The sequence below is a fragment of the Neovison vison genome, chromosome X (genome assembly GCF_020171115.1).
Source record: "Neovison vison isolate M4711 chromosome X, ASM_NN_V1, whole genome shotgun sequence".
Taxonomy (NCBI): domain Eukaryota; kingdom Metazoa; phylum Chordata; class Mammalia; order Carnivora; family Mustelidae; genus Neogale; species Neogale vison.
In genome coordinates, this window is record NC_058105.1 from 39,926,950 (window position 1) to 39,951,592 (window position 24,643).

General features: G+C 45.3%; 1 protein-coding gene across 1 annotated transcript; it reads right to left on the bottom strand.

Moving 5' to 3' along the window:
• Nucleotides 1-348: 348 nt before the first annotated feature.
• Nucleotides 349-20,741, bottom strand: PRPS1 (phosphoribosyl pyrophosphate synthetase 1). The gene is made up of 7 exons (XM_044234961.1): nt 20,472-20,741; nt 9,786-9,969; nt 8,727-8,825; nt 7,556-7,680; nt 4,461-4,634; nt 2,170-2,329; nt 349-1,438 (listed from the first exon to the last, which is right to left on the bottom strand). The coding sequence occupies exons 1-7, from the start codon at nt 20,591-20,593 to the stop codon at nt 1,346-1,348; spliced, it is 957 nt and encodes a 318-aa protein (XP_044090896.1). The 5' UTR covers nt 20,594-20,741; the 3' UTR covers nt 349-1,345.
• Between the last annotated feature and the right edge of the window lie 3,902 nt (nt 20,742-24,643).

The window sequence follows — 24,643 nt, forward strand, 5'->3', positions numbered from 1 at the left end:
AATGGAGGGAAATTTTTCATTTGGCAAAATTGGTTCCAAATGAATAAATGATAGAAACTATACTCTTCCTATGAGAAAGTACTGAATGTCCAGCCGTGGAGAGAACCAGAGATCCAGCAGGCCTGACACGCAAAGTACCCTCTGGTATATAAGGCACAGAATCACACCATATGTAGTTCTCGGTAAACCCCAGACTGCTATTGAACAGAACTGTGGCCAAGGTCTTCTCTTGGCTGAACCATGCAGCTAACAGTCTAGAGACGCAGAAGAGCTATCATTGGGCAGCAAGACCCCTTAGACCAAATCTGTAGCAGAAAGATCGGTACAGACACGATAAGGACCCACAAATCACACACAGACACTTTATTAGTTTCCTCTACAAGAGACAATAACATCAGTCTTTTTAACAGAAATCTCAGGTCACTGGAGAGACCAAAGAGATGGAAGGAAGATGAAACATTTAAATTAATCAAAAGGCACTACGACCCCACCTAAAACCTACTACCATGGTGGTAGCGGGCTATGGAAGATTACTCTATGACAAAAATAATCCCGTGTCAATGTCAGAGATTACGCAGCAGGAAGCGACTTTGCTTTCCAGAAGACTGGTACAGGGAACACTTGCGCCGGGAGGACATCTGGCCAGGGGAAGGGCAAGATGGCTGAAGGTCAAGCCAAATGGAAAGGAATGGCCACAAAGGAGAATCCAAGCGACACAATCCCGGAGCAGGGGATGAAGGATCAGGCTTTTTCTTCCCAAGAAGCAGTCATTGCCCTGTGTGCTGCCTCCCCAACCAACCCCGGGCACCCCCACCCCCTCCAGAGAGTGGCCTTACAGGACTCAGAGGCCCAAGCTGGGGCTGCCTAGGGCTCTTGCTGTCATTTCACAGAGACTTTTGAGAGCCTGTCACAGGCTGGGGGTGGAGGGGGGAACCGGGGTGGCTCTGTTGCCAGGAGTTCTGAACCAAGGAAACCCTGAAGTATTCACATGCAAAGTAGTCTGTGCTTTCCCCCCTCCTCCCCGGGCCACATTCAAACACCCCTGCACAGCGCCCTCCAGAGCCTGAAATCTCGCTGCTGGGCTAAAGGTAAAGCTACAAGGCTCAAAGCAGCGTCAAGCCAGAATGAGACAATGCAGGCGAGGGGGGGGGGTTGGGGGGTGGAAATCTCAGCAGTTCGTCTCAATCCGTCTTTCTCTACATTTAGGAGAAATGCTAATACACCCGATGAGGGGTTTAGAAAGCTTGGCTGGAGCAAGCTGGGCCTTCTGTGGAATTTGTCATCAAATACCAAGGGAAAACAGGGGGTGGGGTTCACTTTGTAAAAAGCCTCAGCGGTTACTCTATTATAAAGGGACATGGCTGAACAGGTAGGAAACGGATTCCCCGTTGTGAGTTCTCCTGATGGCTTCTGCCAGGATCATGGAGATGTCGATCACCTACGGGAGCCGAGAGGAGCATCAGGTTAGTGGCACAGAGATGACCAACCCGTTGGCCGACACTGGTGAGCAGCCTCACAGGGGGCCTTCCCCTTCAGACGGCAGCACAGGGCTGCGTCCCCTCGCCAGCCACCCCAGTTATATTCTGCATAGTATTTCTCCACATGAAGTTCAGAGACTCAAGGGATTCATGTACACACTTTTAATGAAGCAAGGCCTTGTTCTTTCAGCACAACAGCTCTTAAATTTACTTGGGGGAATTAAAGGAGTGGTCCCAGGACCTCCTGGTTTTGTGGGTCTCAAATGGAGCCAAGGAATCTGTGTTTTAACAAGAACCCTAGGTAATTAACTTAGGCGGTTTCCATAGCAGGCTCTGAGACACTGAAGTTCTGAGGGGTGTACACCCCCCCCACCCCGTTCACAGGTTTCCTACTGTGTCTGCAGGGGCCAACAGCTAAGAGTGACACATGCACAGAGTAAAGCATGGACTTGCAAAGTGGAGTGTATCACCATCACGGAGAGAGTCCTCTGACCTCCAGAGGTTCGCCTTGCAATCTGAACTTTTAAGAGTGATTTTTTTTTTTTCCTTTGGGGTTACAGGTCCTGATGATAGACTCAGCCCTTAAGGGCAAAGGAGGACATCTTCAGAATCCAGACCCCCAACTCGCCACAGGCAACCGCCTCCTGAAAATACCTCACAGAGACTTCTTTTGCAAGAGTCCCCTCCTCACCTGTATTTTGGAGCAATGCTTCATCTTATCCTCCTGAGGTATGGTGTTGGTGACAACTACTGCTTCAAAGCATGCGTTGTTAATGCGAGAAATGGCTGGGCCAGAAAAGATTCCGTGAGTCAAAATTGCATAAACTCTGGTGGCTCCAGCTGAGAGAAGTCTAGAGGAAAAAGCAGAGTTGCTCTGGATTACTCACTTGTCTCACTCGTCACTAAAGGGCCTGAGTTAGGGGGGGAAGGGATTTTATCGGTCAGCTTGGGTGCCTTAGAAAAACACATCTTGCCCTCAGTTCTAGAGGTCAAGATCAAGGTGGTGACAAGGTAGCTGTCACCCTGAAGCCTCTTCTCTTGGCTTGCTGGCAGCTGCTATCTCTCACTGTGTGCTCACACATGACTTCTGTGTGCACCTATGCATGGGGGAACCAGCTCTCGGTTGTCTCTTCTTACAAAGGCACTATTCCCATCATAAAGTTCTCCTGCCATGGCCTCATCTAAACCTAGTTACCTCTCCCAAGGGCCCCATCTCCAAATACCATCACTGGAAGTCCTAAGCTTCCAGTGAACTTTAGGGGGACATGATTCAGTTCATAGCAAAGAGAAATAACTGGACTAAGAACTTACCTGAACTGGTTCAGATTAATGAATTAAGACTGGAAAAGACTGCTAGGTTCAACAAAATCCATCGCCTTTTTATCCTGGGCACACAGCTGGACTACATTTCCCAGCCTCCCTTGCAAAGTTAGGAGTGGCCCTGTGACTTAATTCTAGGTATCAGAATGTGGGCAGATGCAATGTATACCACTGGTTGGGCTTAGAAGAATCTTCCATGGTGATTCTCCATGCTCTTGTTTTCTCTTTCTGGCTGGCCAAACTGGAAATGTCTTCTAAGGTAATCTTGGAAGCTGTATGTTAAAGATGCAGCACCACAAAACCAAAAGAGGGACACTTACCTGCACCAGAGTAAACCAGGAACAAGAAACTATCATGGTAATGAACAGACATTTCAGGGAGCTGATCTGTTACAGGCATTAGGGTCACCTTAATCATACAAGGACGATATGAGTTTTATCAATGTGTACTCCAGGACCCCAATCAGGAATTGTTCAGCCCACGAACACTTTCTTAGCCCCTATTATATGCCAGACCCTGGGCATGGCACAGATACCCCGAGTTTAAGAAAAAATTAGGAGAAACAAGGCTCTCCACAGTCGTGTGGATTATAAGCAATGGGGAGCCACTTAAGGTTTTTAAGGAGAGGAGTGATGGGTTCTAGCCTTAGTTTCAGATAGATTAGCTAGCGGGGAGGCAATGAGAGAGATGGACTGGGGAGGTAAGAGACTGGTGGCTAGCAGCAGAGTGAACAGAGTGAAGGCACAGCTTGGAACAGTGCAGGCAAGGGATACCTGGGTGGCTCAGTTGGTGAACTGTCTCCCTTCGGCTCAGGTCATGATCTCAGGGTCCTAGGATTGAGCCCCGCATCGGGCTCCCTGCCCAGCAGGGAGTTCTGCTTCACCCTCTCTCTCTGCCTGCCACTCCCCCACTTGTGCTCTCTCTCTCTCAAATAAATAAATAAAATCTTAAAAAAAGAAAATCACAAGGAAAATACATTTATAGTACTGCACTGTATTTATAAAAACAAAATGCATAAATGAACTCACACAATTCAAATCTGTACGGAGGGCCAATTCCTATCTTTTCAGGCCCATACATATCTACTTAATTTGTTTTTTAAAACTACCAAACATTGAGTATTCAAGGGCACCTGGGTGGCTTCGTTGTTAAGCCTCTGCCTTCAGTTCAGGTCATGATCCCAGTGTCCTGGGATTGAGCCCCACATTGGGCTCCCAGCTTATTAGTGTGGAGCCTGCTTTTGCTCCTGCTCTCACTGTCTCTCTTTCTCTCTGTGTCAAATAAATAAAAATAAAATCTTTAAAACAAACAAACAAACAAACAAAAAGTTGAGTATTCAGAGTGGTCAAAACATTTTGCAAATCAAGTGGTGACAGTCGCACGACACTGCCGATGTAACTAACAGCCCTGAATCGTACACCTAATGTTCAAAACGGCCAATTTTATACTCTGTATGGTTTAGCATAATAGTCAGGAGATATGGGGGGGGGATATTCATCAACGTATGCACACTGCAACTCAAGCCTCAGGTGATAAATCTCCCAAAGCTAGTTACCATCCCCCTCGACTCACTTCCATGAGAATCCGCTGGCGTAAGGCACTGAGATGGCAGCGGGCTACGTGTTCCCCTTCTGACCACTGGCCCCACCTCTCCTCACTCACTTGTCAGCAGCATGGCAGATTGTGCCACAGGTGTCAGCCATGTCATCCACTAGGATGGCCACCCGGTCCTTCACGTCTCCTACCAGCACCATGCGGTCTACTTCGTTAGCCTTCTTCCGTTCTTTGTGAATCAGAGCGAAGTCCACATTCAACCGGTCAGCAATGGAGGTCACTCTGCAAAATAGGGTGTTAGAAGTTAAACCCAAGGACGAAAGACAGCGACTAAACGATGGGCTTGTTTTCCGGCGGGGAGGTGCGGGGGGAGGGAGGGAACACTCTTTGAAACCAAACTGTTCCCAGGGCTGGAAGAAAAGAGCTTTCATTGATTGACTTCTCAGAGGCCGAAGGCACAAAGTGGGTTTTATAGACTAAAGCCTCCTATCCTGCGAGCAGTTTATGAGCGTATTAGTCAGACTTCGATTATAATTAATTCTGGTTTACAGCGAGCGGGGGATAGCCAGATGCCTCACCAGTCCCAGGAAGCAGTAGGATGCGAAGGCACGTTCATTTAATAGATTGGCAGCAGAAGGGGGAGAGAGAGAAGACGTCATTAACTAAGGCCGCGAGTGCACAGATTGGCCCAATTTGACATGCGGATGTTGTGAGAAGTGAACCTGACCCTGGCAGGAGAGGAGTCAGAATGCCTGTGCTCTCACCACACTCCCCTCAGTGCTCCACCAACTGTCAATGTCAACTGTACCTGGACACCAAGCTTGGAAGTTCCTTTTAGGAGCGCTAGAAAGAAAGTTATACCAATTAACCAGGAAAACTGGACATCTGGCCACACAGCCCAAAGTATCTCCAAGTCAAAACGTCAGTCTCATTTTGCTATTACACAATAATACAAACCGAACTAGAAGGTGGGACGGGAAGACCGATCTCTAATGACCGAGTCCCGTATAATAATTCACTCAACCAGAAATCGATTCAGCATAAATGACAGCGAGCTGCTCAGTGTAAATGGCATGCAGGCCCGTGGTCTGCTGTGCCATCCTCCCCCCGTCCACGAAGAAGCCTGTGCCTTGGGTCTTTTTTTTTTTTTTAATGCAGCACTGCTCCAACCAGAGCATTATGCCTGGTTTCTGCTATGACTATGGTCACGTGACTGGTGTTGTGCTGGAGAGGGGAGAATGCATGAGCCTGTCACAGAGAACACAGAAGATCCGAACCACAACTTGGATGGCATCTGTACCCTGACCTAGGGACCACACCCTGTGCTCTCCCTGACTACTGGGTGGGCAAGAGGAACATCAAGAATAACCCATCTGCTTGGAACATTTATTATCCAAAACAAATGCATGATCAAATTAGCTCAAGTGTCCCCAACCGTCCAGACTCGATGGCCAACAAACTCAATGACCGACAAAGCAGAAGGGCTGGAAAAGTCATTCCCTATACCCCTGAGGGGAGAAACTGCAAGTCACCAGCACACGGGGATCTCGACCAGTATACTCCGAAAACCCTACCAAGGCAGAAGTGATAACAGCCACTCACTCTGAAAACACTCCACTGCTGTAAGAACATTATCAACGCACACAAAAGAGTCACCTACTGAAGGCAGTTTTCCTGTACCCAACTTTGGAAAGAAAAGCTTGCCTGATTATTTATTTAAATCAAACATGACTATTTTCTAAGTCCCATGGCAAGATGGGAAAATACTGGCTAACAAGTTAAGACAAGTTTGACAACTACCAGTAGGGGGATGCTTCTTAAGCGCACCGCTGTTACAGATGGTAACTAGCAATTACGTGGGACTCATGAAGCCATGCCTCTGGCTGAATAACGGAACCCAAGTTCTCAGTTTGGTGGTTCTGCTGATGTTAGTGAAATAATAAGGTTGTTGAGAAACAGTCACTGAAAATCTGAGTGGCTTCAGAAGGATCTGAATTAGCTTTTCCTAATCATCTGTGTTTTGTAGCTTCTTCATTCTATCTCCACCAACAAGAAGAACACGTGTTATCCTTTTGAATGCATTACTATTGAGTGACACACCAAGGAAATCAAAAGCTCTTAGTCTGCACCAGGTGAACTGTAAAGCCCCTAAACTGGTAATCCTTGGCAATCAGTTTGTTTAAAATGTTAAAATAAAGTTTTTAAATAAAGTTACTCCACTTTATTTCCCTTGCAGCTTAATATCTTCATGCCAGAATGAAAATGGTCTAACCACCAGCATCATCAGGCAAGGAAAAAAGCCTCCTTGGCCACTAACAGCACGTAGTTTGAAAGCGGGTGCCATTCATTAGAAATCCCAATTTCCCACCGTTCTGGATCGCTTCCCAGTGGTGTGGCTAGCTCTGCAGTGCCAAGCTGACTCATGGGTTTCAGTCAAGCCTACAACATGGTAACTACTTAAGGGCCCCCTTTGTGCTGCCCTGCCTTTCAGGCAGTGACTCAGGCCAGTAAAAGAGGGTTAGTAAAACTATGCCCAGCCTGTGCCCCAGCTCCACCCACTCTGAAGTAGAGCTGACCCTTGAAAGACATGGGTTTGACCTGTGCAGGTCCACTTAAGAGCTGATTTCTATTGGTGCAGTAGAGTACTGAAAACGTATTTTCTCAGTAACATGTTCTTATCTCTTGCTTGCTTTCTCGTAATATACTACGTAATTCACATCAAATACAACAGGGTTAATCAGCTGTTTATGTTATTGGGAATGCTTCAAATAGTTGGCTGTCAGGAGTTGAGTTTTGGGATGGTCAAAAGTTCTATGTGGATTTTTGACCGCATGGGTGGGGAGGACGACACCCCGAACCCCCATGTCGTTCAAGGGTCAACTGTACTTAAAAACTGTCACCTGCTAGAAAAGTATCACTTTCTGGGGCACCTGCAGGGTGGTGGGTGGGGGCAGTTAGTTAAGACCTGCCTTCGGCTCAGGTCATGATTCCAGGGTCCTGGGATTGAGCCCCGGGCCAGGCTCTCTGCTTAGCAGGGAGCCTGCTTCTCCCTCTCTCCCCCACCCATATGCTCTCTCTCGCTATCTCTCTCTCTCAAATAAATAAAATCTTTACAAAAAAAAGAAAGAAAAATACCACTTTCTGACACAATTGTCTGAACGACTTCCCCAGTACTTTGAGAGTAATATGCATTCCAGCCATACCTCTTCGCTCCACCAGCATCAGGTGAGACAATAGTACAGTTCCTCCACTCAGAGATGTTCTCCCTTATCCATTTCAGGACAGCTGGCTCGGCATACAAATTGTCCACGGGGATATCAAAAAAGCCCTGTAGAAAGAAGCTGAGTCGCGTTTGCTCTGTTTTTCTGCACTTCCATTTATAAATGACCAATACAAAGAGGTTAATAATAATCTGCCCAACGAATACTTTCCTGTAACGTTCAGACTGATTGGGAGGCATGCCTGGTGGAGGAGACTAAAAATGGCTTCCTCAAACCTGGGCGGCACAAGAGAGTCCAGCCAAGATGGGCAAGGCCTGCCCTCAGCTAACCCATAACTGAGGAAGGGGACACGAGTGAGCCCTTGGGAAGCATGGCCAAGTTCAGCCGATACCAGAACAGCCCAGTCAATGTGTAGACTCATGAGGTCATACTGCCTTATGCCACTAAATGCTGGTTTGTTAGGGAGCAAGAGCTAACTGCTAAACCAGTTAGAGAAGCTAGTAGAATAATAAATGGTCACACAGAGTAACTCTAATACTAGCTGCTATTAATTAGTTTTGTTTCTCAACAAATCTGTTCCTCTTCTATGAAATGGGCAGAATCACCTACTCCGGTACCTCACTGGATTGCCACAAGCCTCCAAGGAAGATCTGAAAGTCCCTTTAAATAGTACAAAATAGAAGGTAGTATTCCACTCCCCTTTCTCTGGGTTTATGCTAGGAAGTAGGTTCCGATAGCTGTGGCTCTCAATTTAATGATGACAGTAACAGTTCCTGTTTATTGAGCACCTGTCCTGGGCCAGCGTTCCACCATAAATTTCGCACTCACAGTGACAATGCAGCGTGTGTTCGGGAGGAGTTAAAATAGCCTGCCCAAGGTTACAAAGCCGCTGACTGTCAGAGCCAATATTCAAACCAGGTCTGAACCCAAACCCAATGCTCTTTCTCCGAATCCCAGCCAGCCTCCCCTACCCATCCACCCCAGAGACCAAGGTCAGGAAGTATGCTGACGGGGAGCGTGCTTGCAGCGGTGTCCGGTACTGGTTAATCTGAGCGGCAACTGGGCAGGTTTTTGCTCCTCTGCGGTCTCCAGCATTATCAGCTCTCTCCTCCCCCACCCCCTTTCTACTGCCCACTATGTCGCTTCCAGATACCTGAATCTGAGAAGCATGCAGGTCCATGGTGATAATATGATCCGCGCCTGCTACAGACAGCATATTTGCCACCAGCTTGGCTGAGATTGGAGCCCGGCTCTAAACAGAGGCGGAGGAAAGAAAAACAGAAAAACCAAACAAGCCTTTTTGAGAAACAATTCATTTGCTGGAGAAGCATCCCTTTAATGTGCATTTACTAGGTTCAAGGCACTGTGCTGCCAGGAAATTCATAGAAAGTGGCCGTGGCCACTGACTTCATGAGTAGCTCAGTCTAGCATGAACAGTAAGCGGAGTATCCCTTTTCCAAATCAGGATAGGCTTTCCGAAAAGAAAAATACCTTCCTACCTTTTGTTTTCTTAACTCAATGTGCATAGTTTCAGCCTATCGAGTGTTGCAATGCTCAATTATTTAAACTAGGCAGACTTAAAAAAGAACAGGCAAGTACACCTGCTGCACTATAAAACAGCAAAGGCCTTGCGCTTTACTCTGTGGGAGCACTATACTCTCTCAGAATAAAAATATCTGGCCTTCTCCCAGACATTGTATGCAAAATCTAAGCACCGATTATTACAACAGTCCTGGCAAAGTTTTATGTGTATTACCTTAGCCTCTAATACAGCAGACAAATGAGGTGAGATGTGTATGTGTATAATGAGACTAAGCATTCGTGTAACCAACTTCCAAGTTTGACGAAGAGGTCACAGCTGGAACCCTGAGAGGGTCCCAGAGGAGCTACTAGAGTTTAAAAAATAATTCTCCTCCACGGTAGCTGGTGCTTAGTCCTACTGACATAATGAAAAAGTCGCATTGAGCTAACTGGAAGTCACATATGAATAGGTGGAACAAACACAGACTATGAATGTGTTGATTTATATAAACTAACCCCACGTTAATTGTTTCTGAACACTGGGTGATACCTATGAGAGTGTGGTAAAAAAGTAATACACCTTCTACATATGGGTCTGAGGATTAAGGAGTTTTTGTGACTTTGGGCAAGTGCTTCTTATGATTAAAAAAAAAGTTGTTTTTTTTTTTCTTAAAGGAGATTCTGCTCCCACCTTATCCTTTTTATCCTGTCGGGCATAAGGGAAGCATGGGATGACTGCAGTAACCCGGCTGGCTGAGGCAATCTTGCAGGCATTAATCATGATCAAAAGCTCCATTAGATTGTCATTGATTTCGCCACAACCACTCTGAACAATGTAGACATCCTCTCCACGTACGCTTTCTCCAATCTCCACACTACAACGAGAAAGGAAGGAAAGCAAAAACAAGGAAGATATTTTATTTAAAAATTTTTTTAAAAGATTTTATTTATTTATTTGAGTGCAAGAGAGAGACAGAGAGAGAGAGAGCGCGCATGGCGGGGGAGGGTCAGAGGGAGAAGCTGACTCTCCGCTTAGCGGGGAGCCTGATGTGGGACTTGATTCCAGACTCCAGCACTATGACCGGAGCCAAAGGCAGAGCCACCCAGGAGCCACAAAAAAACAAAAGATTTTAAAGCACTATACTACACTTCTATGGACAGCAAGGTCTAAAAAGTACACCTTCCCTACTACTGTGCTGTTCATGGGTTACAGCCCAGTGGGGGTCATGTGGACACATCCCCTCACTTTGGGAGAGCCCCTGTACCAGAAACAGTCTACTGCCTCAGTTTACTCCAGTATGCCATACAACTAGCTACTTTTACATGTGATGTGGCAGGAAGATTGGCTAAAGCACTCAGAAGTACTTGGAACGTAATTTCAGTGAGCTGCCTGTATCTCATTATAGAGAGGAACAGGACATGTGAATGCAAATTTGATACAAAATCTGTGACTGTCACAATCCACCCAGAACAAAAGCAGAAGGATCACCTAAGGAGTGAGTCACTACTGTTCTATAATGATGCCTTCTACAGAAGCCAATACATCTACCACACTGGCACTTCACTCAACAAATAGTCCATGTTCATATGCCAGTCACTGTGCTAAGTGCCAGAGACACATGGAGAACAAAACAGATGTGGCCCTTGCCTCCATTTTATGCTAACTGTATTCTGTCCAATTAGTAAGTCTTGTTTAAAAAACATTCCACAGGAATTATGGAGTAGGGCTATACTTTACCATAAAAAGAAAGTTTTAACAGCCACGCTTGGATCCTTACCAAGAATAATTTAGGATTAAAAAATCATAACTTCCGTGACACCTCACAGCAACACCACTTCCTGAATTAAACCTGCAGGGGCGGTGGGGGTTATTTGTGGATGTGTGTGTACAGTATGTAGTGTGTATCAATCAGGACTAGGCTAGAGAGCTGATGACTTCTAGCGATCAAGAGCAAAACTTCAACGGGAGGTAATTCCATTGCCAGAAGTAGCTGATACAGAAGATAATTATTTAATATTTATTCCTTTCCAATCCAAGCGACAGTTGATTTTAAAAAGAATGGGATTAGTTTATATTACAAAACAAGAAAAATAAGCGCTAATGGTAAAAATCAAGCCAGAAATCAATGAGAACAGGGAGGCTGAGATTCCTGGTAGCCAGAACAAAGAAGAAAACACATTGGTCTGGAGTATCTGGAGATAAACCTTCAGGCACTGAATTCAGGAAGTATTTTATACCAGGGATCCTCACATTAAAAGTGCATTATTTTCTCAATAATCAATATCAGTAAGGCACACCTGGGTGACTCAGTCAGGTAAGTGTCTGCTTTTGGTTCAGGTCATGGCTCAGGGTCCTGGGATCAAGCCCCACGTGGGGCTCCCTGCTCAGCAGGGAGTCTGCTTCTCCCTCTCCCTCTTGCTCATGACTCTCTAGCTCAAATAAATAAATAACCTTTAAAAAAGCAAAAAAAAAATCAGTATCAATAATCTTAGTTCCTATACCAATAAAGTAGAAAATGGGCAAAATAAACCCAAAGTAAGCAGAAAAAAATAACCGTAAGAGCTAAGTCAGTGAAACTGAAAACAGGAAAACAATAGTGAGAAACCAATGAAACACAAAGCTGGCTCTTGGGGGAAGGGGAATTAAAAAACTGGTTAAGCCTCAGGGCACCTAGCTGGCTCAGTGGTTCTTGATCTTGGAGTCATAGGTTTGAGCCCCAGGTTGGGTATAGAAATTAGTTAAACTTCAAAAAATTTTTTCCAACGCATTTTACATTCTAAGAGGCCAGTATCCGCGAGACACCCAAAGCAGACAAAAGCAAGCTAAGGAAACAACACAGAGGGAGAAGTGTGGGTGTGGTTACAACAGGAAGGAGCCTTTCGGTGACAAGATGGTTTTGTATCTTGACTGCCTCAAGGGCAGTATCATGCCTCTTGCATTAACACTACAGTTCTGCCAAAAAACTATAGTTTGGAAGAACTCTGGTTGGGAGACTTGGGAAAACTGGGAAACGGATACACAGGATTTCTCGGTATCATCTCCTACAATTACATGTGAATCTACGACTGCTGTGAAATTTGGTTTTAACAACAAAGGGCATTACGCCCCTCTTGTCCAGTTGGATTACGTTCTGAGAAACTACGTTAATATGGTGAGGGAATCTGGAAAACTCGGTTTTTTGATTTGATAAATAGCTCTTCTCCAAATAGCTTCTCCCTAGTTTACTATGCAGCAGTCACATGGTCTGTCTTCCTCTAAGTTCCCTGCAACCATCCCTCCTCACGTCAGTGCCCTGCACTTCATCCCACTACCTGGAATGGTCTTTCTGTGAGCAGCTCATTTATTTCTCAGGTCTACAATCAAAGTATGTCCTCTATCTTAATTTTTTAAAAAAGTGACATCCCTGAGGACCAAAAGATTAAAAGTGACTTTAAAAAAAATCAACCAGGGTGCCTGGGTGGCTCAGTTGGTTAAGCATCTGCCTTCAGCTCAGGTCATGATCCAGGGGTCCTGGGATTGCGCCAAGCATTGTCTGGCTCCCTGCTCAATGGGGGGTTCCTCCTCCCCACTGCTCGTGCTCTTACTTGCTCTCTCAAATGAATAAATAAAAAATCTTAAAAAATAAAATCAACCAGGGCATCTGGGTGGCTCAGTGGGTTAAAGCCTCTGCCTTCCGCTCAGGTCAAGATCTCAGTGTCCTGGGATCGAGCCCTGCATCGGGCTCTCTGTTCAGCAGGGAGCCTGCTTTCTCCTCTCTCTCTGCCTGCCTCTCTGACTACTTGTAATCTCTGTCTATCAAATAAATAAATAAAATATTTAAAAAAATAAATAAAATCAACCAATTGTGCCATAGGAGCTTCATTTGCATGCTGATTCAAGAAAGCAAGGCATCCCCCATTTACGAAACAGGGAAATTTGGAACCCTAGTGCTCTTAATTTTTTTAGGCAAGAAAATGGTATCGTGGTTACTGAAATACATATGGGTGATAGGATAGAACATCCATGTTTGTTTCAAAATAATTGTGGGGAGGTGTGTGGGAGGGGAGATTGATAGATGAAACAAGATTAAAGCCAGTAATTGATACCTGCTGATCTGGGTGGGTGATGCGTACACTGGAGGAGACCATTATACTATTCTGCTTCTGTTTGTTTGAAATGTTCCCTAACAAAGTGACCCTCCCCAATTACCACCTTCACAACTTACTACTTATCATGACTTGTTACCGGTTTATTTTTTATCCACTTGTTAATGGTTATCTGTTCCCTTGGACTGCAAGCTCCGTGAAGGCAGGGACCAGATCCGTTGTGCTCTTCTGGACACAGTGAATTAGTAAGCACCCCCTCAGGATTCGGCTGCCCCTTGAGAGCCACTCACTTGAGTCAGAATGCAAACCTTCTGCCAGGTGCTCTACTGAGAAGATTCAGAAACCTGGCTTCCATCATCCCTCACAAAGTAACTCACTTCACCCTAGAGGCAAGTGGGTCCAACCTGTTTCTTTAGGATTTTGATAAATCTGCTCACACCCTTTCCACAGATAGATACCCAGCTGGCAGAGATTTTGTTTTGGGCAGAACCACAACCTGTTGGGCCCACCAGAGTAGGGAGAGTTACGAAGAATTTTATGGCAGAATCCTGCAATCTTGATACAAGAGGCAACCTAATGAACAATATGGCAATTCTGTGGACCCTGGTTTAGCTTAACCGACTGCTAGTTGGTTTTTTTTTAAAGATCTTATTTATTTGAGAGAGACAGAAAGAGAGAGAACGAGTTGGGGGGAGAAGCAGAGGGAGAAGCAAGACTCCCCACTGAGCAGGGAGCCCCATGTGGGACTGGATCCCTGGAGCCGAGGTCATGACCTGAGCCGAAAGCAGACGCTTCACTGACTGACCAACCCAAATGCCCTGTGAACTGCCATCTATTAATCACCAGGATCAGCCTTAAAAAGCAATAGACTCTGTCGGTAATGTTAACTATGCCAATGCCAAAACTGCTTTCTGAAGACACTTCAAAAATTCAAATAGACAAGGAGGAGGGAGCCAGGAGGGGCTTTCTGGGAGAGCAACTTCCACATTTCCAAAGTGTAGGTCCTAGAATGGCACTGTTCAATCTGGGAGGCACTGGACTTGTGTGGTTACCAAGCACTTGAAATGTGACTAGTGTGAGGAACTGAACTGAAATATGCTAGAAGCATAAAATACACACTCTATTGTGAGGATGGTATAAATAAAAGGAACAACGTATCTCAATTTTAATGTCACTTAAGTGTTAAAACTACCCTATTTTGGGATATGCTGGGATAAATAAAAAAGAGTATTAAAAAATTACAAACCACAAGCAGACAAGGCTGAATAACACCTCCCGGAGGAGACCATGTGCTGGTTTCCTTTAACAGGCAGTGGTGTTTAAAGAGACTTCTCACATCTCCTTTACTCACACTGCCCACCCACCCTGTGAGAAGTTCCAGGCTACAAGAGCTCCTTCTACGTTTTATGGTGCACAAATCCGGGGTCTTGACCTGGTTCTTCAAATATCTGAGCAACTTCAAAACTCAAAATTCTTATGGTGAGAGCCCCACACCGCATCACCTCCTTGACTAAGATCTTCATTTCCCAGGAGTAGAACCAAAGTCAGGCACAATGATTTCCAATAAAGTCAACAGTAGTCTCTACATCTGATATGGGGGAGGCCTACGGCTCTTATTTCAGTCAAGAACACAGAATATCATCCGTGGTCCAGATGTTCACTCAACCAGAACCAGGTTGTTTGATGAGAAACTAGGGGAACAGTAGTTTAACAAGTGGTCCAAGAGAGCATTAAGAGAAGGGCTAAGTCTCTATTTCAAAGGTTTCTTATTTTCAAGTAAGACCAGAAAGCAAAATCCATAGACCATGATGCCATCTCTCTTCAAAAATGCCTCAATTACCGGGGTCAATATAAAAAATACCTAAAAGGAGCGCCTGGGTGGCTCAGTTGGTTAAGCCTCCAACTCTTGACTTCAGCTCTGGTCGCGGATCTTGGGGCCCTGGGGTTGAGCCCCGTATTGGGCTCCATGCTAAGCAGGGAGTCTGCTCAAGATTCTCTCTCCCCCTGCCGCCTCTTCTCCCCTATCCCCACTGGCTCTCTTGGCACTTTCTCTCTCTCTCTGGAATAAGTAAATACATCTTTTTAAAAAATACCCACAAACTTGCTTACATTGTTCCTTATGTTACTCAATATCGTTATTTAAGGATCCCATCCATAAAATTCCTAAAATTTTGTGCTTGGAGGTGTCTGAAGTATCTTATGAAAATAAAAACTACATGATCCACTGCATATGTCTTTATCCCTTTGGCTGCCAGGAAGTCAAGGGATACAGTTAAATTAACACTGAACTTCAGTAATCACTTTATGCCAAATTCTTGGCATGATTATGATAGTCCTTTGTTCTAGAAGGCTTCTAATGCATCTATTTAGTGAAACTTTTGTACGTGTGACACATGCGACACATCATGAAACATGCTTCAAATCCTTTTTTGAAAGCAGATAAGGTATGAATTGTAAAATTAAATTATCACTGCCAACTTACACATCAGGACCATTTGCTGAATATAATACTTTGGTAGAGGTGATTCTTTTAGAAATTATATTCTAACATCAGAGGTTTGAAAAATAATTTTTATAAAAGCACCAGCTCACTACCCTGTACAATTACTGGGAACATTTCTGTGTTATTGTATCACCCAGCCGTTCAGCCATTTCCCAAAGCCAAATTCAGTACTAAAACTTACCCTCAAGCACAGACAGGTGTTATGACCAGGCATGTATCTAGTAACTTGGAAATTTTCTTTTTAAACAATATTCAAAATAAAGTGGTGCAGGGGCGCATGGCTCAATTGGTTGAGCTTTACACTCTTTGTTTCGGCTCAAGTCATGATCTCATGGGTTGGGAGATGGAGCTCCATCAGGGCTCCACACTGCGGGGAATCCGCTAGAAGAATTCTCTCCCTCTCCCCACTCATGCAATCTTGGAGCCCACTCTCAAAGAAATAAATAAATCAAAATCAAGTGGTGCAAGTAAAGTAGGACATTGCCTTATTTTACTGTGCATAACTGATCTCGCTAATTAAGATCAATCCCTCCCTCCGGTAGTACTGTAGTGCACATTTTCCTAAAGCCTAAAAAGCCTGCAACATACACTCAGATTACACAGCTCAGTCAAGAAACAGTTCAAAGAATCCTCAAAAAAATTTAGTATTTTTCTTATGGCTTCCTCTAAGCCAAAGAGATGATAAATTAGGCAGTGACTAATGACAGAACATCTGTACCTAAAACCTGTTTGCTCTTAATATACTCTATCAGGTGGAAAAACCTGGTTTAGCAATTTAAAGGGTAGCATCCCATGTTCTCTCCCTCTAGCTAATGGTGTGTTTTCCAAGTGGCTTTGGGCCAATCATTCTCCCAGTCTCCTAGTGAGGCCAGACTGGCTATGTCCATCCAATGAGAAAACTAGCTTTTCCTTTACTTTTCCTTTAGCATCAGGCATAAGTGCATCCAACTAGCTTGGAAGGCTACACAGAAGGAAATCAACTGAAATATAGAAAGCAACTAGTAGTCTTAAGAAAATCTCAAGAATTCAGATGGAGACACTGGCATGTGCAAAATGCAAGGGATTAACTAACCAGGGGATATGGTTCTTAGGAAAATCCTAGGCAACAGAAATCTCAGCCTATCCAGAGTAACGAAATAAACCAAAGGTCTTTATCACTATTGAAGAGAGTAAACAAACAAACAAAAAACCTTTTGAATATACAAAAATTTTAAAAGCCAAATGAGATAATTTATCAGCAAAAATTTAAACAGTAATACCTAGAGTTGGACAAATTACTTAACCTCTGAATCTTAGTTCTTTCACCCATAAAATGGGGTAGTAACTTCTCAGCAGGGTTGAGGGGATTAAAATGGATAAAGCACAGGGGCCTGGGTGGCTCAGTGGGTTAAGCCTCTCCTTCCGCTCACGTAGTGGTCCCAGGGTTCTGGGATCGAGCCCCCCATCGGGCTCTTTGCTCCGTGGGGAGCTTGCTTCCCCCCCACCCCCGTCACTCTGCCTACTTGTGATCTCTCTTTCTCAGTCAAATAAATTAGTAAAATCTTAAAAAAAAAAGAAATGGACAAAGATTTATGTTCAAAGGTTTTCATATAAAAGCATTAATAATAGGAAATAACTACTAGTAGGGACTTGGTTATCTTTTTTTTTTTTTAAAAAAGATTTTATTTATTTATTTGACAGAGAGAGATCACAAGTAGGCAGAGAGGCAGGCAGAGAGAGAGAGAGAGGAAAACAGGCTCTCCGCTCAGCAGAGAGCCCGATGCGGGACTCGATCCCAGGACGCTGGGATCATGACCTGAGCCGAAGGCAGCGGCTTAACCCACTGAGCCACCCAGGCGCCCCGGGACTTGGTTATCTAAAATAATGGTAAAACCGTAAGACAAGACTCTACAGCTATTTTAAACCATGTGGACTAAATATTAAGGGGAGAAATTATTCAAAAAATATTGCTACGTGATGAAAGCTAGGACACCTCAATATTTTAAGAGATTTCTTTTATTTATTTGAGACAGAGAGAGAATGAGTGAGAGGGAAAGAAAATCTGAAGCAGACTCCACACTGACCAGAGTCCAGTGCAGGGCTTGATCACGTAACCGTGAGATCATGACCTTAGCCAAAAAACCAAGAGTCAGACAGTTAACTGACTGAGCTACCCAGGTGCCCCAAACATCTTACATTTTTGAAAAAGTACTTAAACACACACAAACATCTGGAAGGTCATAGATGAAAATGTGAACAGGTGATCGTGGGTGCTAGGATTATTTGGGATGTCTTTTTTCCCCTTGTCCTCTTCTGTATTTTCCACATTTTCTGCATATAATCACTTCCCCTTCTTATCAACATTCACTGTGCATTTACTGTGTGGGACAGTGTTCTCCTTTACTCCTATCTCATTTAATCTTCACAATAATTCCATGGGTAATACTACTTTACAGATGACATTACTGGGGCAAAGAAAAGCAAAGATTTCAAATGCCGGTTCTCTGATTCCAGAGCATGAACTTCTAATCCCTCCTATCTACCTGTGTGTGTGTGAGACACCCACCTACATGTATGTATGTATGCATGCATGTTTCCTATATAACTGGATAGCAAGGATGATCTTGACACGAGAAAAGCCACTCTGCTAAAAAGAGCACCACCCCTCATATTCTGCCAAATTGTACAGATAGTAAAATTGGCTCATTTGAGGCTGGGCTCTGCAGTTCCCCTCTCCGATGACCCACAGTACCCACTGAGCCGCTCTGTCCATGTCCTTTAGAGACCAGGAGTCATGCAGAAGAGCCAAAGGTTGGGGAGGGGGATGGAGAGGGGGAAGCTCCATAGGTAACATAGTCCATTATGTTCAACGAAGATTTTAGACCATCTAAGGAACCAAAAAGCTAATGATTAAGCCTGAAACAGGGAAACCAAACCAGTCAGCAATTTTCCACGTTGGGCTTAATCTTAGCCAGGATTTTCAAGCATGCTATTGTTCAGCTGTTTAAAAATGAAACCAGCCTGATCTCCGAAGTAGATTGGGATTGCTGATGAATTCAGATGAGTCAGAACACTAAATTATTCTCACCCTCCCTGTCTCCCAGTACAGCTTCAGGTTCTAGGATAATGCATTAGGCAGAGGGTGAAGGGGTAACACAAAGAAAAAGTCTTTGTATTTTTCCTAGAAGGGTAGGAAAAGAATTTAACAACCAGAGTTAAGGGGGCCAGAAAACCCCTCTAAATGAAAATCATTCTTGGCCCCTACCATACTGCCAATGGCAAAGTCTGATCCTGTAATGTCTTCTTATTATGGTGTCATAATGGTGTGGTCACAGCCAAAGACAGCAGCTTGGCCAGCCTCTTCTGACTAAGCTATTGCCTGGTTACAGACTGTGTCAGTGTTTGCACTATCATCTGCATCACAACCAGCGGCACAGTAAGTATCCAGAAGGAAGCTGTCCACTACACATGAATGCTTTTATCAGCAGGTCTAGGAAGGGTAAGGGAGTAACACTAGGGTAGTAAGTTTAAAGAAAGGAAAAAGGAAAGGCATCTAGGAATAAATGTTGCAAGCAACCTTAACTAATTTAACTGATTCTTGGGTTTGGAGTAAACTTTCCCCTTAACAGATGACTGCGCCCATGAGATTGTGGGCACTGTCCTGATTTGATCAACAGGGCAAAGAAACACAAAGTATGTATATCAGAACCAGAAGATTCTACATTCTGGTGGAAGGATCAGGTAATTAAGTTTATCTCTAAGATGGCCCCCAAGGTGCAGGAGGAAGTTGAAAGTGGGGGGAGGGAGCAAGTTTAATTAGCAAGGCAATGAAAAAAATTCAAGCTGCGATGCACTATGCAATTCCGGTCTTCCACTCCATTATCTTTCCTCCATTATCTTAACACTCAGGGATAATAAAACTGTTTCCTAAATTCTCTACGGGGGCCAAGGGAAGTGGACAAGTTCAGGATAGAGTCTGTTAACTGAAAAATAGGTTTCTGTATGTATCATCCGTACCAGTAGCTGCACTGGGGAAGGTCAAGGATTCCAGAACTAAGGTTCCCTACCTAACATTTTCTGGATGGCTCAAGCTGAGATGCTGGCAATCAGGATGCAGAGTTGATGATGCACCACTTTAACTGAGCAGCTAGATTTAACTTCAATAGAGCTCCGCTTCTCAAGATGTGATGCTAAAGATGTGAAAAGCTAACGCCTGCCAATCCAGCGGAAGTCTTTAGTAATAATTTTGGCGCCCTCGGTACCTAATGTCAATTTTCCTCACTACAAAACCCGACCGACACCATTTCGAATTGAAAAGCTGCTTCGTAGACTCGAAGAGAAACACCGGGAGGGCTCAGTACACAGAAAGGTTCTCCCAAGCAAGCTGGTCCAAGAGTTAAAGCGAACCCAGTCCTGTCTGGATGGCTCAACAGCAAAGCGACAAAGCCACGTGTCCCCTTGGCTGAGGCTAAGCGTCTTTCCCTTTCCGTCGCTCTAGGCAGCCACTGTCCCCACCTTGGGTCCTCCAGCCCTTGCCTTCAAACCCAGCAGCTTTGCCTCACGCTCCATCTTGACTCCACCCCACGGCACGGTGAGAATGAACGTGACCCTCCCGCGAGAGGTAACATAACGGAAACAACCCGCGGGGCACGCTTGCCACGGAGCTGCCCCTTCCCCTACCCCAGCCCCCCACCCGGGTCGCACAGAACTCCCGCGGCGGCCCCACTTCCCCCTACCCTCTGTCCCCCCCGGCGTCAACCCCGCCGCCCCGGCAGGTGAGGCCGGTCGGGGTCGCAACTTCGCCCTTACCAGGTCTCTTGATTACTGAATTTCTTAGTCACCACCTTGCCTAGTTCCAGGCCCAGGCGGTCAGCAATTTTCTGGGATAAGTCCTGGTGGGAGCTGCCGCTGAAGATTTTAATATTCGGCATCTTGGCTCACTACCCTAGGCACTCTCCGCCCAGCGATCACTGCTGCTGCCGAGACGGGACCCGAAGTCGGCCAAGAGACTCAGTGCTAACCGCTTCGCGTTGCTACTCCGCCATCTTACATTCCCGCCCGGCGTGCGGCTCTAAATTGTCCAGCGCCGGGGAGGCGGGGTCAGCGGGGAGGTCCCCACCCCGCCGCCCCGATTAGCTGAGCGGGAGCGAGGGGCGGGTTTCTCGCGGCAGCTCTGCCGGCCTCCAGTTGGCTGGAGGCCATGAAAAGGGCGAGGCTAAGGCATGGCCCCGCCCCCTGCAGCTAGGCTGTTGGAGAGCGCTGGCTTCCAAGCGCCAAGCCGAACCACGCTTGATTGGGGGGTGGAGGGATGTTGGTGACGCGTGGTGCCAGCTCTTGCTCACAAGCGGGAATTCAGGCACGCTTATTTATCCCCTTTGGCAGCAGAGAGTAAGTCTGGCTCTGGTTTGCAGTTCCGTTTAAGAAAGTCTGTTGATCGGGATGGCAGCCAGTTTGTCAGAACGAAGGGGAGATTTCTGAGAAGTTTGCCTGTTTCTGAACGTGATTTTTATCTCTTTGTAAGGGCTGGGGTGATATAAAACACGTCGACAGCACCGAGAGACACCCGTGGCACAGGTGCATCCAAAGGGCGTGTTTGCCCTTTGCAACTATGCTGTTTTGCCTTTGCCTGGGAGACAAGTCTCAAGGTTTGGAAAGTGGCTGAACGCACGCCACCTCCACCATCCAGAACCACGGCTAGAGAAAGTTGTGTTTTGTTTTGGGCGATGGAACCAAGTGTATTCAAACTAGTGAAGGGGTGTGGATTTTCCAAAATACCCTGGCGATAAAGGTCTAATTTAGCTAACCCTTGAAAAGGAGAGAAAATATATGTATATATGTATGGGACTTGACATAAGGAGCCCAGAAGGAATCAGAAAACCTAGTTTTTGGTCTTCTGCCTCATGTGAGCTTCAGCGTCATATCTGCATGTTGCTAATGTGGCCTTTTACACTGTATTTTATTATTTTTATAATGATACATGCACTAATGGAATCAAAGAGAGCCTTCATCCCTACACCACATTTTCATTCATATTCGAAGCACCGGTTAGAAGAGAAAAATCATACAATTTTAGAACCATACAATTTTAGTCATGAGCACCATAACTACAAGCTGTAAAAATAGAAGGGACTTCAGAAATCATCTAGTCTCCTAGCTTCATCTTACATATGCTGAAACTAAGTCCCAGAGATGGGAAGGGATTTGTCCAAGTGGCAAAGGCAGAAAATACTCAAAGCAGCATCCTGTGTTTCTCTCATTGCCATGTCCAGCAGTGTCCACGGAGGACCTCTTCTTCTGACCTCTTATTATACTTTTATGAGTGCAGAAATTTAATGTAGGCCCAGGTGTCGAGGGGTACTTGGAGAAGGCATCAGATAACAAGGCAGAATGTTAGTAGTCTTCCATCATAGTTAATTCCTCAAATATTTACTGAGTGCTTTATTGCACATAAGGAAGTGTGGGAGTGCCTGGGTGGCTCAGTCAGTTAAGCGTCCGACTCTTGGTTTCGCCTCAGGTCATGATCTCATGGGCCCTGGGATCCAGCCCCCAGCTGGATTCTGCATTAAGCAGGGAGTCTGCTTAAAGATTATTTCCCTCTGGCCCTTCCCCCACTCACTCTTTGTCTCTCGAAAATAAATAAATAGATGTTTTTTAAAAAGGCAGCATGCTGGGCAGAAAGTATTTGCACCCAAGGGATTTGTTCATTCAAAAAACATTTATTGAATACTTTTAATTACCTGTTCCGGGCACTAAGAATATGATAGTAAACAGTTCAAAACCCCTGCTCTCATGAGGTAATGTTCTCAAACAAGAAATATTTATTTATTTATAAATAAAGACTATATGTAATATGTCAAATGGTGGTAAGTTCTGTAGAGGAAAATGAGGCAAGGAACCGGGATAATGTGCCAGGATGGTAGTAGGGGAGAGGGAGTTTTAAGTGGGGTAGTCAGAGAAAGCCAACCTGGGAAGGCAACATTTGAACAAAGACCTGAAGGAGATAAAGGAAGGAGCCATGTTCCTATGTAGGACAAGCAGAGGGAACAGCAGGAGCAAGAACCCCAAGGCAGGAGAGTGTCTAACTTGTTTGCAGAATGGTACAACGGTCGGTGTGTCTGGTGTGGAGTGAGTGTTGGAGCAGTGGGAGTGGAGCATACCTGTAAGAGAAAATAAGGAAAATTAAGGTCAGTGAGGTAAGAGCAATTGGTGGGAGGCTGCCGACCACCTTGTAAGACCTTGTAAGACCTTCTGGGCCATTTGAAGGGTTTCTGCTTTTACCCAGTCAAATGGGTTTTTGTTGTTGTTGTTTTAAGCAAAGCATGACATGCTCTGACTTCGCTTTTAAAAGGATCATCTCAAGGGCACCTGGGCAGCTAGGTTGTTTAATTGTCTGCCTTCGGCTCAGGTCATGATCTCAGGGTCTTGGGATTGAGCCCCTAGCGGGCTCCTTGCTCAGTGGGGAGCCTGCTTCTTCCTCTCCCTCTGCCCCTCCCCCCTGCTCATGCTCTCTCCCATCTCAAATAAATAAATAAAAAGTATTAAAAAAAAGATAATCTCAGCTGAGAATAGAGTGTAGGGGTCATAACAGAAAGCAGGGAGACCAATAAGGTGTTGGCTTCTCAGTAGAGAAAATGAGACACTTATAAGCCATAGAATGATTTAATACACTAGCACATACAAGCCCCTCAAACGCAGCAGCTCAAGTAAGATGGATGATTTCTCTCTGACATCACATGCTGGCCAGCCTAGGCCAATGGGACAGTTCTGTTCCATGCAAGGACATGAGTGCATCCACAATTCTAGCTCATGGGAAGGAAGAAAGAGGTCCAGCAAAGGGCCCTCCTCGGAAGTGAGTCAGGTGGAATTTGTTCATTTCATTTTCCGTCATATCCCTTTGGCAAGAGCTCTGTCACATGGCAAGGGCTTAGTTGCAAGTCACACCTAGCTGCAAGCAAGACTAGGAAACACCTCGGGAGGTGGCCCTGTGCCCAGGCAGGAATGGGAAATTGATTTTGGGGGTATAACTAGACATCGGCCACAAGATCCAAACAAAGCGATATGCAGACTCAGTGGTAAGAGGTGTCACCTCTGAGCTGCACAACCTGGGAGGTGTTTTTGGAAGTCGAAGTACATGAGTTAGGCTGAAGAATGAGTAGGGTTTGACCAGGCAATGACTGGGAGGAGGTCTCCCTGGGCTTGAAGCAAAGGTAGTAGAGGGGGTTTTAAGAGGGAGTAGAGAGGGGTTTTCAGGAAGGAGAAGTAGTCTACCTTGGCTAGAGCATCAGGTACTATGGTGAGAAGTTATTCTGCAAGTGATGGGAAGCCATTGTTCTGAAGTAAGGGAAGGACATGATCATAATTGTGCTTTGGGCAAATTTATCTGTAGAGGATGGATAATAGAGATTGGAGGCAGGTGACCCAGGTTGGGAAGGTAAGTTAGTCATGTCCCCAACTGGGCCACTAGTTAGAGGGTTTAACAAGCGGGTCGGGAAGAATGTGATTTGTGAGTCTCAATGTTTTGGAGATCACGGCTGCCTTTGAGAATTCTGTGAGCACTGTGGATCATCTGTTTCTCCAGATAACTCATCTTGGGACTGTGGACTCATCCGATTAAAGCTCAGGGCCACTGGGAGAATTTTGTAAACACCCTCTTCCTTGGAAGGGCTCCCTCCCTTTCAAGAGGTTTTCTAGTTTTAATGATGAGGAATGACAGTGGGAAGTATGGCCTACAGGGACAAGGGTTCTTTCCCTAAGAGGAAACCACCCTTAAAAGGATTTTACACCCCTTTGGAAGGAGCCCTCCACCCTTTCCCAGGTGATAGGTAGATGACAAAAGCCTGATTCCTGATTTGCTGACAGGTGCATGGAGGATTAATCGGATTAAAACAGCCCACCAACAAGCCCAAAAAATCCCCGTAGACTCAGAAACTCCTGTAGCAACCCTCTCGGGTCCCCTCCCTCTTCCAGAACTTTATGCTGTC